Source organism: Rhipicephalus microplus, chromosome 3 (genome assembly GCF_043290135.1).
Source record: "Rhipicephalus microplus isolate Deutch F79 chromosome 3, USDA_Rmic, whole genome shotgun sequence".
Classification (NCBI taxonomy): Eukaryota; Metazoa; Arthropoda; class Arachnida; order Ixodida; family Ixodidae; genus Rhipicephalus; species Rhipicephalus microplus.
In genome coordinates, this window is record NC_134702.1 from 153,724,194 (window position 1) to 153,736,876 (window position 12,683).

The 12,683-nt window shown below is 42.6% G+C and overlaps 1 protein-coding gene across 1 annotated transcript in view; it reads right to left on the bottom strand.

Annotated features, from left to right (window-relative positions):
* Positions 1-1,954: 1,954 nt before the first annotated feature.
* LOC142803016 (ubiquitin-protein ligase E3B-like) overlaps positions 1,955-12,683 on the bottom strand; it is a 141,298-nt gene continuing 130,569 nt past the window's right edge. The window contains exon 28 of the mRNA XM_075888114.1: positions 1,955-9,699. Coding sequence (XP_075744229.1) covers positions 9,508-9,699 — 192 coding nt within the window. The 3' untranslated portion in view covers positions 1,955-9,507. The remainder of the gene's footprint in view (positions 9,700-12,683) is intronic.

The window sequence follows — 12,683 nt, forward strand, 5'->3', positions numbered from 1 at the left end:
GCTACCGGTGTGAAATGGTCAGGGTTCTGTCCAGTTTTAGGGGCGAAGCTATTCTTGTTCGGGACAAGTCTCTCGTCGCGTCGTGCCCAATGCCGTCAGTTACAACCTAAGAGTAAATACAAGCAACGCCCTGAAAAGTACGGCTCGCCTGCCATTCATCTCTGCGAAAGAGTCGTTCTACGTGGATTCCGTTGAAATCATAAGAGTTTTTTCGCTACTAACACAAATTCTGTGTGCAATAATAATTGAAAGTTCATCGTTCCTATTTGAGACATTACATTGACACAGAGTGATGTCAAAATCTTTGTGGAAATTGCACTGGAAATCAACGTTTTGGGACCAAATACCAACTACACCAACATATGTCTACATAAAGAAAATCTAAGCACCAGTTTACAATACCTCAAACATACTCGGCGTCACAAAAGTGAGCAAATGTAATTTGATGATCCAGCTATGCAATGTTTCTCAGGGTGAGAAAGTTGCAGTTGTAGGTGGAGCTCACATTTATTCTCATTCTGTAAACGACTATAGTTCTTAAGGGGAGCGCGCCTTATCAACCAGTTCCGTAGGCTAGTACATTTAGTGACTTCGTTTCCAATAGCCAGGAACACTCGAGAGAGTTCACGCTGGCCCTGTTCAACGTTCGCTCCCTCAACGCCTATGTGAAAAACGTCGAACCCGATCCTGTACTGATCGCAACGGACGTGGTCTGCTTCACGGAGACATAGAATGCCGAAAACTTTGCGCATGCTTCGCATGACATCTATTCGCATGCTGCGTTAAATCTGCCTATTTTTCCCCTTGTAGCACCTGTTGAATATAGAAGAAAATGACGGCCGTTACAGCACCTACCTATATTTCGTTACAGCACCTACCTATAGCCACTACAATAAAAATGCAAACAAGACATTAACTAGTACCGCACCGATGTAATTACAACGCTGCAGCTGCTGGTGATAAACTGCAGCCTGCATTCTGAAATATCTGAATCGTTCATCTCTTAACCCCAGTTTGAAACTCACCGCATTCAACAATGACACGAAAATGGATCTACTACTACGTACAGGAGCTTGTCCGCTCTTGTATCGCTAACGACGAAAACCTTTCACGCACCTGTCACCAGCATGTCTGCAACCATTACTTTGCCTTAAAACTCGGTTTGAGCGTGTGTGGATCACTTTGTATGGACTACTTTCTCCGACGTTCGCTGGTAACCCCTGGGCCATCGTCACTGTTGACCATCTCGCGCCATACACGGAAACCACTACTCTCCCAGTGGCTACAATGCTCTATGCTGCCGTATTCCTGCTCCAGCAATTCGTACTGCATCACCAGTCCATGCCAGAAGCTTCCCTGCGATCAAGGCCCTGTTTCTAGCCAGAAGTCTTTGAAGCCATTCTCAAAGAGTGCCATGCTGTTCACTGCCAAACTACTGCCTACTCTCCACAGACGAATGACCTCACAGAACGCTTCAACCGTACACTCCGCAACCTTCTCCGATTGTAAATCGCCACCGATCACACAAATGGGAAGGCAATTCTGCTCGTAGAATGAAGAATGACCTAGTGCAAGCTTCCCTACTTCAAAATATTTCGATTTGCACTGTAGTTGGTACCATGCAAGTATACCAAGAGAGTTTGCTTACAAATGGCCGAAGAAAGGCCTTTCTTCCAGCTTTTGTTGTGACTGTACTGCATGTTTCGTATCCCCTGGTATTTTTTAGTCTTTTTTTTTGCGAGTACACCTATCAACAGCTCAAGTGCCAATACTACAAGGCTTGCTTGATGACAGGTTATTTTGATTATAAAACTACTGCATGGTATTGACTCACCTTGGCATTTGTAAGAAAATAGATGCTGCAGTTGCAGAGAAAGTGCTGCTCGCCAATGACTACCAGTAAGTGAAAAGTGATGTTTGCGACGATGATAAAAATAAAGTTGCAGAAAACAAATTGTAAGACGGTGAAAGTAAATATTGCTTTTATTTACAGCTGTACAGTATGAAAGCTTTGAAACTACAGACAAACTACACCATAGCTTTTTTGGGCCGGCTGATATGTTTGACTTTCACCCCAGCTAACATCCTCAGCAGTAACATGGATGCGAAAATCAAGCTACATGCAAGCAAGTGCAACGACAGCCCAAAACGATGCTGAGTACAAATTACAGTGGGCCATATGTACAGTTGAGAAATCACAATTTTATAAAAAGCACAGACATAAATACTGCTTTACACAAGGTCAGAAAGCCAGCAAAAGTTTCTACAGTACATACAAGCTTCTTTTGAAGCAAGTCATTTATCTACAGTGCAAAAAGAAAGCAGTGCAAGCCCATCGTCGTACATTACATTGCTTTCAAGATCTTTTGATGCAGTTCTGCATATGAAGCATGAAGCAAAAGAAGATAACTGCAACAGTAAGGGGTAGAATATTTATACATAAAATGCGCGCTTCACTTCAGTTTACGTTCGGTGCAAGCATTCTCAATAAAACTTGGTGCAGTAAACTTACAGTATACGCAGCCTCTTTCAAGTGCATAGGACAAGGCAAAACGTGCAATTACGCAGCTACGAGTTCTAGTACGAGAGGTATGTATAAATAGTATGTCAACGCTCTTGACATGCCAATAGCTCATGATTTTGCTGTACCAATCCTCAAGGACCAGATCCCAGTAGGATCCATTGAAGCAATAACAAGCAGATTCGTGACACACACATGAAAGAGCAAAGAGCATGTTGTATGCACACAATTTGCACATAAACAAAGCAGTGCCATTGAGGAACAACGTAACAGCAGGCGAAACTGCAGCACTTGCACAAGCTTTACGCAGGAAAGACTTGTGACAAAGTACATCAGTAGCAAGAAGCTTGGTATTTTTGCAAATCCAGCTTGAAAATTGACTACGAGTGTCGAGCGCTTTGCAGATTTTTGACCACACTAATAATATAAACACCGTTAACACCATAATGCCAACATAAACTTGGCAGTCTGCAAGAAGAAAGCGAATGACGCAATGGAAAGCAAGGCTTGCACAAGTAACCGAGCAACTAAGCACCACAAGTTGTTTAGGAGGGACAAGGAAGCCTCGAGTTTGATTGTTACCTAATGACTTCCTGAACACGGCATTGGGCGTGTCCATGCTCTGTCAGCAGGCGAAACTGCAGCACTTGCACAAGCTTTACGCAGGAAAGACTTGTGACAAAGTACATCAGTAGCAAGATGCTTGGTATTTTTGCAAATCCAGCTTGAAAATTGACTACGAGTGTCGAGCGCTTTGCAGATTTTTGACCACACTAATAATATAAACACCGTTAACACCATAATGCCAACATAAACTTGGCAGTCTGCAAGAAGAAAGCGAATGACGCAATGGAAAGCAAGGCTTGCACAAGTAACCGAGCAACTAAGCACCACAAGTTGTTTAGGAGGGACAAGGAAGCCTCGAGTTTGATTGTTACCTAATGACTTCCTGAACACGGCATTGGGCGTGTCCATGCTCTGTCAATGCATGCCAACCGGTGAGCTGCATATGAGTAACATCAAGAAGTTTTCGCAGTAGTTGAGCCAAGTGTGGTATAGATTAATGCGAGTGCCCCGATGCGACTGGCATCACTCTGGCTTCCACACTAAGCAAGGAAAATGTGGTACTACACTAGCCCTTCAAAAGGTGGTGGCATTTCGTAGTGTATGCACCTACAGCTGCGTCCACTGGACTGCCATTGTGAGCCGTATGATTGATAAATCCACTGTAGAAAAATGTGCCCGGCAACATGTGCGGGTCTATTTATTTACTGGTGGTAAAAAAATTGGTAGCCACACTTTGATTCACTGTGTTAGAGCCTTTCCTACCTTTCTAAGCTTGTATGCTAAACTCTGCATGACTGACATCAACTTCATCTAAAAAAATTAAAAAGCCCCGATTTTGGCGCTTTAAGACAACTAATTCTTAACTTTCAGCCCATTTGGACAAAAAAGTCGCATGTAAGAGGTGTTTCATGAAATGTGGTCAAACTTATTTTGAAAACAAAATATAATATCTGGGGATTAATGTCCCAAAAGCACGATATGGTTATGAGAGACACCGTAGTGGAAGACTGAGAATTTCGACCACTTGGTCAGAATTTTTAAATCTAAGTACACCGGCCTCGAACAGTTTTTCCTCCACTGAAGATGCAGCTGCCACAGTTTTTGAAAGTATAAGAGGTGGGACACTGATAGATACAAGTCAGCACTCTTCAAGTGGTGCATGCGTTATTTTTTGAGGTTTTGCTTAAGTAAATCTAATTCAAACTGGGATTGTCGTTCATGTGCCTTTGAAATATGATTTTTAGAAATTGCGACCCTATACCAAATTACTTAGCTCTGTCATTTCAAGCTTAGTTTTCTGTTAATGCAAGCACCTTGCAGACATAGCATGTATGGTAGGGCTTATGAAGGACTGTGCGCCAACGTGAAAGCTACTGTGCTTCATAAAGGACCATTATAAGAAGTTGTCAGTGCTAAAAGACGCTAATGCTGAGGCTTCACCAAGGAAGATAAATCCAAAGCTTTTCACCCCAGGTGCGAAGTTTGTCTGGGTTCACAACAGTGATAATGACAAATGAGCCAAAGTCAGTGTTTCTCGTTGAAACGATAACATCCGAAGGTCAGAGGTTCACTTGCTGCCAGCAGCAAGTTTTCTGTTGGACAACTTTTTTTTCTTCACATTTACATTGCAATTACTTCTAATCACATTCCCTATACTTTCCTTGGCGTCGTGGTCTGTCAGTTATCAATATTGTGGCTAACAAAGAAAAGCAAGTCCTTAAACTTCGACTCCATTCCTTAGGCCACACATAGATAATGAGATGATGTATGCATCTTTCACTTGTGCAATCGGTTCAAAAGGCCTGGTGATGTCCTCAAACAAACCTTTCACTTACACACTCACTCACAAAAACCACACAAACACACAGAACGTCGTAAAACTGCTAGCAATCTCAAGCACACAACATGCAAGTTATGTCAGTGCAGTGCATATATACAATAAAATAAACATAAATAAACATAAATAAAAATGTTGAAAATATTGCGGCAGCAATATTGTAAGCATGAGCCTTTAGAACCATAGCCTGATAAGCCTCTAGGTCACAGTCACGGTGCTAATCTTGCCAAATGTGACGTGTCTAACAGTGTCCTGTGTGCAAGCAAGCATAGTCACAATGCCTTGCCCGTTTTCCACAGTGCCAACAGTTTCCTCGAAAAGTTTACTTAGTACAAGACAAAATATTGATGGAGTCATGGCTAGGCTTAACTTCGCTCACGGCACCGTTGTCCGAGACAAATCCGCACTTTTTGAACAAGGATATCACACTAGAAGGCATGCAAAAGCAAATAAGCTGCAATGTGCCTCGTCGCAAGCAACAAACTGCATTGCCCGCTCGCTCCTCGGAACTCTGAATGAGCATTATACGCATTGGCAATAGACACCTTGGCCAAGTTTGTTGCACAGCAAGTGCTCAGGGCGCCGATGCAGCCAACAGTTTTGCATTTTGGCATCCCAAAATGCACGACCACGCATGCTGTACACCAATTTTCAATCAATTGTTACATTTATTATCCAAAGGTTCAAAGAGTTTGAATAGAAAAGTCACGGTGCAAATCGAATCGAATGGACAACACCATTCAAAGACTATTTCGGAAGTTTGAATATTAGCACACTCCTACCTGTTCTCTCTCGAAAATCGTTTGTTTACTTTTCCTTTCATTATTTAGCCTGAATTAATGTGTCGTCTGTACTTTAACCAACAAAAACGCTTACTTTTGCCAGCTGCACGAGAATCAGTATGAGACTTCAGATGTCTGTCGTCCGCTTAACTGTCCATTATGCTATATACGTATCAATGAACTGTAGCCTAAATGCCAGATAACAAACACCAGTATGCTAAGAACAACTGGAATGATTCAGAATTAAATGGTGCAGAACCCGGCTTCACAATTCACAAAGACCTGCCGTGTTAACATAGCAGCCAAGTTGTTGCGCTGTTGAGCTTGAAGGCGAAGTTTTGATTGCCAGCTATGGCACAAGAATTTCGAGGCACTGAAATGCAAGGGCGCATGCATAGTAAGACTTGGGTGCGTGTTGAAAAACCCCTGCTGGTCGGAATTTTAATGCTGAGTTCTCCACCAGTTTATGCCTTATAATCATGCTGTACTTTGGCCACATAAAACCCCGCCACTTTAATTTCTACTTTGCGTTTCATAAACAGGAACATAATCTCCAGTGTTGCATCAGCATAAATTGAAATTTATCGTGCCATAACTGAGAAAGAGTGAACAGATTTCTGAACGAACTGTCAGAATTCGATATACTTGATTGGCAGACTTCTGTTGAAATTTAAAAAAACATGCCATTGAACGCTTCCACCATTACACCTCAGATGAAACAAAGCCTGCAGTTACCTTTGCTCAGATTTTGCAGTACAGTAAAATCTCAGTAGAATGAACTCCACAATAAAGAACTTTTCAGATAACCGAACTTTTAAAAAATCTCGCACCGACTGCTAACAGTTTCAATGTAAAATCATTTCACTACTACGTACCTGAGAATACCGAGCTTTTCAGAATAATGAGCGTTAATTTAGTTCCGTGTTATATTAACAACACCTCAGTACTACAAACTCATGTTCTGAAATCTGTCACGAACACCGAAGCGCTACACAAACAGATGACAAAGCGAACGGACGCCTTGATTCTCGGAAGACGCGCCACGATGCGGAGGGAAAAAAAACAAAAGGGAGACTTTCTTTTCTTTATTTTTGTTGAAACACCGACGCTGCAGGTTTACAAGCGCAGAGACAGGGGCGAGGGCAACAAGAGAGGGCAAGGTCAGCGAGACAGACAAGGAGTTGCAGAGCAGGAAGCATGGGTGCGGAAAACCTGAGACAGCGAGGGAGCAGAAAACAAAAGGTAAGGAATTTTCTTTTTTAACACTTTTTTTTCTTCGGAAGAGGCGATGACAGCCGAGAGCGACGTTTAGGGTTTTTCTTTCTTGGTCACTTCTACATGTGCTCTAGGAAGCCTTGTTTGTCAGTCGTGTCTATCTCTTTTCGGTGATTACTTATCGCCTCTGCAAAGCAAGTCGGTGTTCGTGCTGTGGTGCTGCTACAAATGAGTTCATCTCTGCTTGCGACAAGAAGCGGAAGCAGTTTTCGCTAAGCGAGAAAGTGGATATTCTTCGGCAACTGGAAGGCAAAAAGCAGGCTGTTGTGACCAAAAAACCATATCGCGCTACAGGAATGTGGATGAATCTGAAGGCCTTCGCGTTGCAAAGTTTGTGTTGCACGCATAAAGAAACAAAAAGTAACCATGCATTTTTTAGTGTTCACTTTGTAAAGGTAAGTCATTTTAGTCAGTGGAAATTAACTATTTATAATTAATCTTGGAACTTTCACTATAACGACGTTTCAAAATAACAAACAAATTGCCGCGGCCACTTAAAGTTCGTTATACCGAGATTTCACTGTAGTATTTGAAAAACTAAGGCTCAAAACTTGAACTAGAAGTATTGTTGAAAGCGGCTCCATCCATTTCTTAGTATGCCAAATAAAGATACGTGAAATGTTTACTTCGGCAGACTTGTCTACTTAATTCTGATATACCATCAGCAGTGAACAAGCAGGAGAGCCTTCCAAGTCGTTTAGTGCGCTGCTCTCACATCTGCAGTGCCTTAATACTAATGCATAACAATTATATTAGTACTATGTTTGTCTAAAGGTGATTGCCACGGCATATTGCCCAAATTCAGCCATTAAAGACTGCTTTCTCCAAGTAACCAAAGTTAACCTTGAAGGCTACGCTTTCTGCTTAGGGCACAGGCCAAAAAAAATTGTAATACGTTGCCACCACTATGTCACCGACATCGCTTACTCCTAGTACCTCTGTGCTGATCCTACATAATGGGTCTTAAAGCAATGTGATAACAGCAAAAAATAAAAGATGGGCGCATTTCTAGTAATAAAAAATTAATAATACAAAGATAAAGAAACCCTACCGGAACATGATTGATTGATTTATTTGTGGGGTTTAACGTCCCAAAACCACCATTTGATTATGAGAGACGCCGTAGTGGAGGGCTCCGGAAATTTTGACCACCTGGGGTTCTTTAACGTGCACTCTACCGGAACATGTAACAACTACTTGTTTGCTATGCCTGACGCCACGTTTCTAACTTCCAAGGAAAACAAAACACTGGAAACATAAGCGAAGCAAATCCACATGATGACAATACAGTTATTCGTGCATTCTTTAAGCAATAAGTAAAGCTCATTACATGCGTTACATTGTACACTGGTCACTAGCACTTTTTTTAATTGTGAATGAGTGGTGCTGCAGTAAAGACCCTGATCATTTCCTTGGAGCTAAAAATAACAGCAGAGCTCTGTACTCGTCAACAAACAGAAACTGCTTCGTTTTTTCGTTTTTCATTTAAAATTGGTTAGATGATCCGCAGTTGATGCGTTCAAACTCAACAGGCTCATTTCGTGTAGGAAGCCTTGCGCAAGAGAAAATAGAGTGAAGGCAGAGGCGACGTGGTCGACTAGAAAATGATGCTATCTGAACCCCCCCTACATGCAAGTGCACTTTAGCTTTAAGCCAGAATACAGACCTATTCGCTCTATTGCTTTGGATGCTTCTTCACAGCACAGTTGCCAGGCTTAGCAATAAATATTTAAATATATTGCTCCTTGCCTCCATCTGAAATCAAGTAAGCTATGAGGGCACGTTTATTTCTTAGCATCGATGCGACAAGACTGGCAAACTGCTGGTCCAACCTTAGCCAACCCGAAGTATGGAGTGGGAAAAAAGAGGAAGGAAGCATATGCAAAAAGTACACGGTCAGATTCAATGCAATAATCGGATGACCAAGTCAACTGTAAAAGAAGGTAAAACATTCACGAGATTCAACGAAAGGAATACAAGGAAACATGCCTTGGCAAAGAAAGAAACTCGTGGTCAAGAAAAGAAAAAAAAAAGACGCTGGATAAAGAAAACACTCAGCTTTCTTCAGTGCAGCGTAAATGTTAAAATTCATACCTCATTTCACATAGCCCCAAAACAAAATAGCTTCAGGCAGGGGCAGGCTTTATATCTGCTCAGTTCAAAGGCAGTTAGCCAAGTCATAAATTAAAACAAGCCGGCAAATAACGAAAAGGCCATTTTAGTGGACCACTTGGCAAGGAAGACTAGTTGCGCCCTTGGAGCACCAAAAACGAATATGGTTTCATCGTCCTTAAGGGGCTCAGGTAATGGCGACGCACCTTTAAAGAAGTCAAAACAAAGCGCATTCCGCAACAGCGTGCTGAAGGCTAACATCACACCCTATAAACACTCCCATACGGGGGTTGTCAACATTGCAGGACGAGTAGGGTGCTGCTCCAATTAAAGCGCCTGGAATAAACAGACCTGGTGGATGGCCTACAGTGCGTACCAAGAAACCCAAGGAGGGGTGTGCCGAAGAGGGCTTCTCAGGAGAGCTCGAAGCCCGTGTTGCTGGTGATGGCGTAGCGAAGCTTGTCCCGAAGTGTGCTCTTGCGCTGGTAGTTGGGCAGCTTGAGCAGGTTGAAACAGGTTGAGGACGTCGGTAGTCTGTTGACAGGGTCCTTCTTACGAATAGTGAAGAAGCCTCGGATTACGCTTCCAATGGTGTCACCAGTGTCCTGCAGAGAGTGAAACGAAATGAATAGGCTTGTGCGAATATTCAAATGCTTTGAATATTCAAATATATACTAAAGCATTTAAATTCACTTCGATCCAAATGTCAATAACTGAAAAGTATTCGAAATAAACGAATATATGCATAACAGTCTGCATGTAACCATCTGTAAAGATTGTATCACTGCAGGGCTAAACTGTGAAAGCACTTATCCAGGTGCATTTCAGACCGCACGTAACTCCCTGTAATGGTTTTTGACTGCAGTAAGTAAGTGCTAAACCGTGGAAACACCTAACCAAAGAACATCTGCACTGCCGCAAAGCCCCATTATAAGGTCAAATGAGCATATTACCCCGTCATCGATTCATCACTTTTGAAGCTTAAAAGCTTATTATACCAGCTTATGCGCTCTAAGTACAGTACATTATAAAGCACAACAGATTTTATAGGTTATCACTTGCATTCTACCTAAAGTGAAATCCTTCTGCTATTCAAACTTCTTTCCACTTTTCTCGAACCAAAAACAATGGCATTTGCACAGGCTTTGTTTCAATTTAAAAGCAAAATATGGTGCGGGTTAGTTGGGTCATGACAAATATGCCGATTTTTCTGTATATGTGATATTGAAACTCAATTCGAAATTATTCAACCAAAATTCCTATTTGGTTTGAACCTAAAATGCACTACAGTCAACTGCCGATTTTTCAGACCCTCTAGGAAGCGAAAAACCGTCCGAAAATTCGAGCAGTCCGAAAAAATGAATGCAAGCAAAAAAAAAACGCATTACTTTACTGATAATTTTCAATGCAAGCAAAAAATGCACCATTTCATTGATATTTCTCGGATCAAGAGGGTCAAGGTATCTCGGCAAGGCTTTACTGTTTGCTAAATCGGAAACTGTTCGCTTGGAAATGCCAATCTCCTTGCTCATGTCAACCTACGATCGTCCACTCTTCACTAACTTAATAATGGCGGCTTTCTTCTCCATCGTTAACCGACGGTACTGTTTTCCGCGCTTCGATGCCATCGGCGAGAACGACGAAGGCGGAGTGGGGGCCTTCGCAGGCAAGCAAAATCCTCACGATGTGAACAAAGGAGTTTGCTGACGAGCGTGGAAGCACCTAGGCTTAGCGTTGCAGAGCACACTTCACACGATCGCACAACCACACACTAGGCTAGCCAAACTGGTAGGTGTTCTGTGGCCAAACACCATGTGGGCTCCATAAACAAAACAGCACGACGGTGCCTCGGGTACTCCAGAGGTGGCACTGATAAACATTCAAGATAGCCAGGGTGGCCAGACCAAATCAGTGTGTGGCAGTTAGTTTTAGTTCGACGTGGTGAAACGCTTCGCAGAAGCGCTGCGCAGGAAGCCAGAGTGGGACGCACGAGCACAAGCACTAAAGCGAAAGGAACTTTATTGGCGCCAAAAAATTTCCGGGTGGATAGTTTCGATTGTCAGCAAAGCACCCTTGCACGATAAACACGGCCAGTGTTAGGAATCTCGGAGGCCCTGTGTTTTTCTTTGCTAACGATCAACGAGTCCAAGCAACCGATGCCGCCACAGTAGACTGGCGCGCTCATTTATGCGATCGTAATCGCGTGTGACGCAGTTGTGGTGGTTTCCACTGGAGGTCAGTGGTGGTTTCCGACCTCCCGTCACGTCAACAAGTCCGGAAAATTGGACTCCAGGGGTTTCGAGCGTCTGAAATTCCAGACTTCCTTATACATTGATTCTATGAGGCTCGTGGCGGTGCCGCGAAGATGTCCGAATTATCGGGCATGTCTGAAAATTCAGGTGTCCGAAAAATCGGCAGTTGAATGTATCTGCACAAGCCTAGAAATGAAAAACTGCTAGATATATGAGTCGAGACTGCAGAATACAAGGCAGTTCAAACTGCAAACTAATCGTGCTACAGATGTGAGAAAGATAGCTACCATGCTACAGCCCTTGAAGTGAATGCACTGTGCCCTCTTGACCACAGATTATTAATGACACTAAGAACTCTTCATAACATACCAGTTCTGTACGTCTCCAACAGTTAAAGTGTAGTTATTATTACAACAATTATTAGGGTGTAACGTCCCAAAACCACGATATGATTATTAGAGACACTGTAGTCGAGGGCTCCGAAAATTTCAACCGCCTGGGATTATCTAAGGCGATTCGAAATTTAAGTACACAGGCCTTAAGCCTTATCACCTCAAATGAAAACGAGGCAGCCATGGCCTTAAAATCAAGTTGTGACAAATCCTCACAAGAACTGATATATTTCCCGAGTGCTTATGTCATGTTGGTTCATTTTGTGCCAATCAATTGTGCATGCCACGATTACTTCTTGTCGCGTTAAAAATAACTGCACCTTTAAATGTCCATTATCACTCATGCCACACTGTGGTGCAAAAAATCTGCATCTTTAGCAGCACTAATAGCCTATCGATAAGGCTAATGATGCCAAGAGAAGTATAGGAGATGTTATTAGAAGTAATTGTAATGTAAATGCGAAGAAATAAAGGAGGACGGAAAGATGACTTGCCACCAGCAGGATACAAACCAGAGACTTTCGAATAACGCGTCTCATGCTCTACCACTGAACTATGGTGGCAGTCATCCCACCGTCCACATTATAGGGCATATATGTGCATTTAAACATCAGAGAATCAGTCAGCGCCCTCTGTATCTATTGCGGCGAGTATGCAAAACTCCTTTTAACAGTGATCTCCTTTAGCAAACTCCTTAGCAAGTGATCTTATTATGAGCCCACAGCTGACAAGACACCTACAGTAGAACACGGATATATAGAACCCACATAGATAGAATTTTTGGGTATATCGAACTCATAAGTTATCCGTCGAAATTCCTTTGTGAAAGTATAGAAATTTGCATGTTTATATCGAACGGTATTTCTATCCCCTCCGGATATATCTAACGCCGTGCGAGCTGGAAGGTGCGCTTCGGCATATGCCGTGGCCCGCGATATCCACACC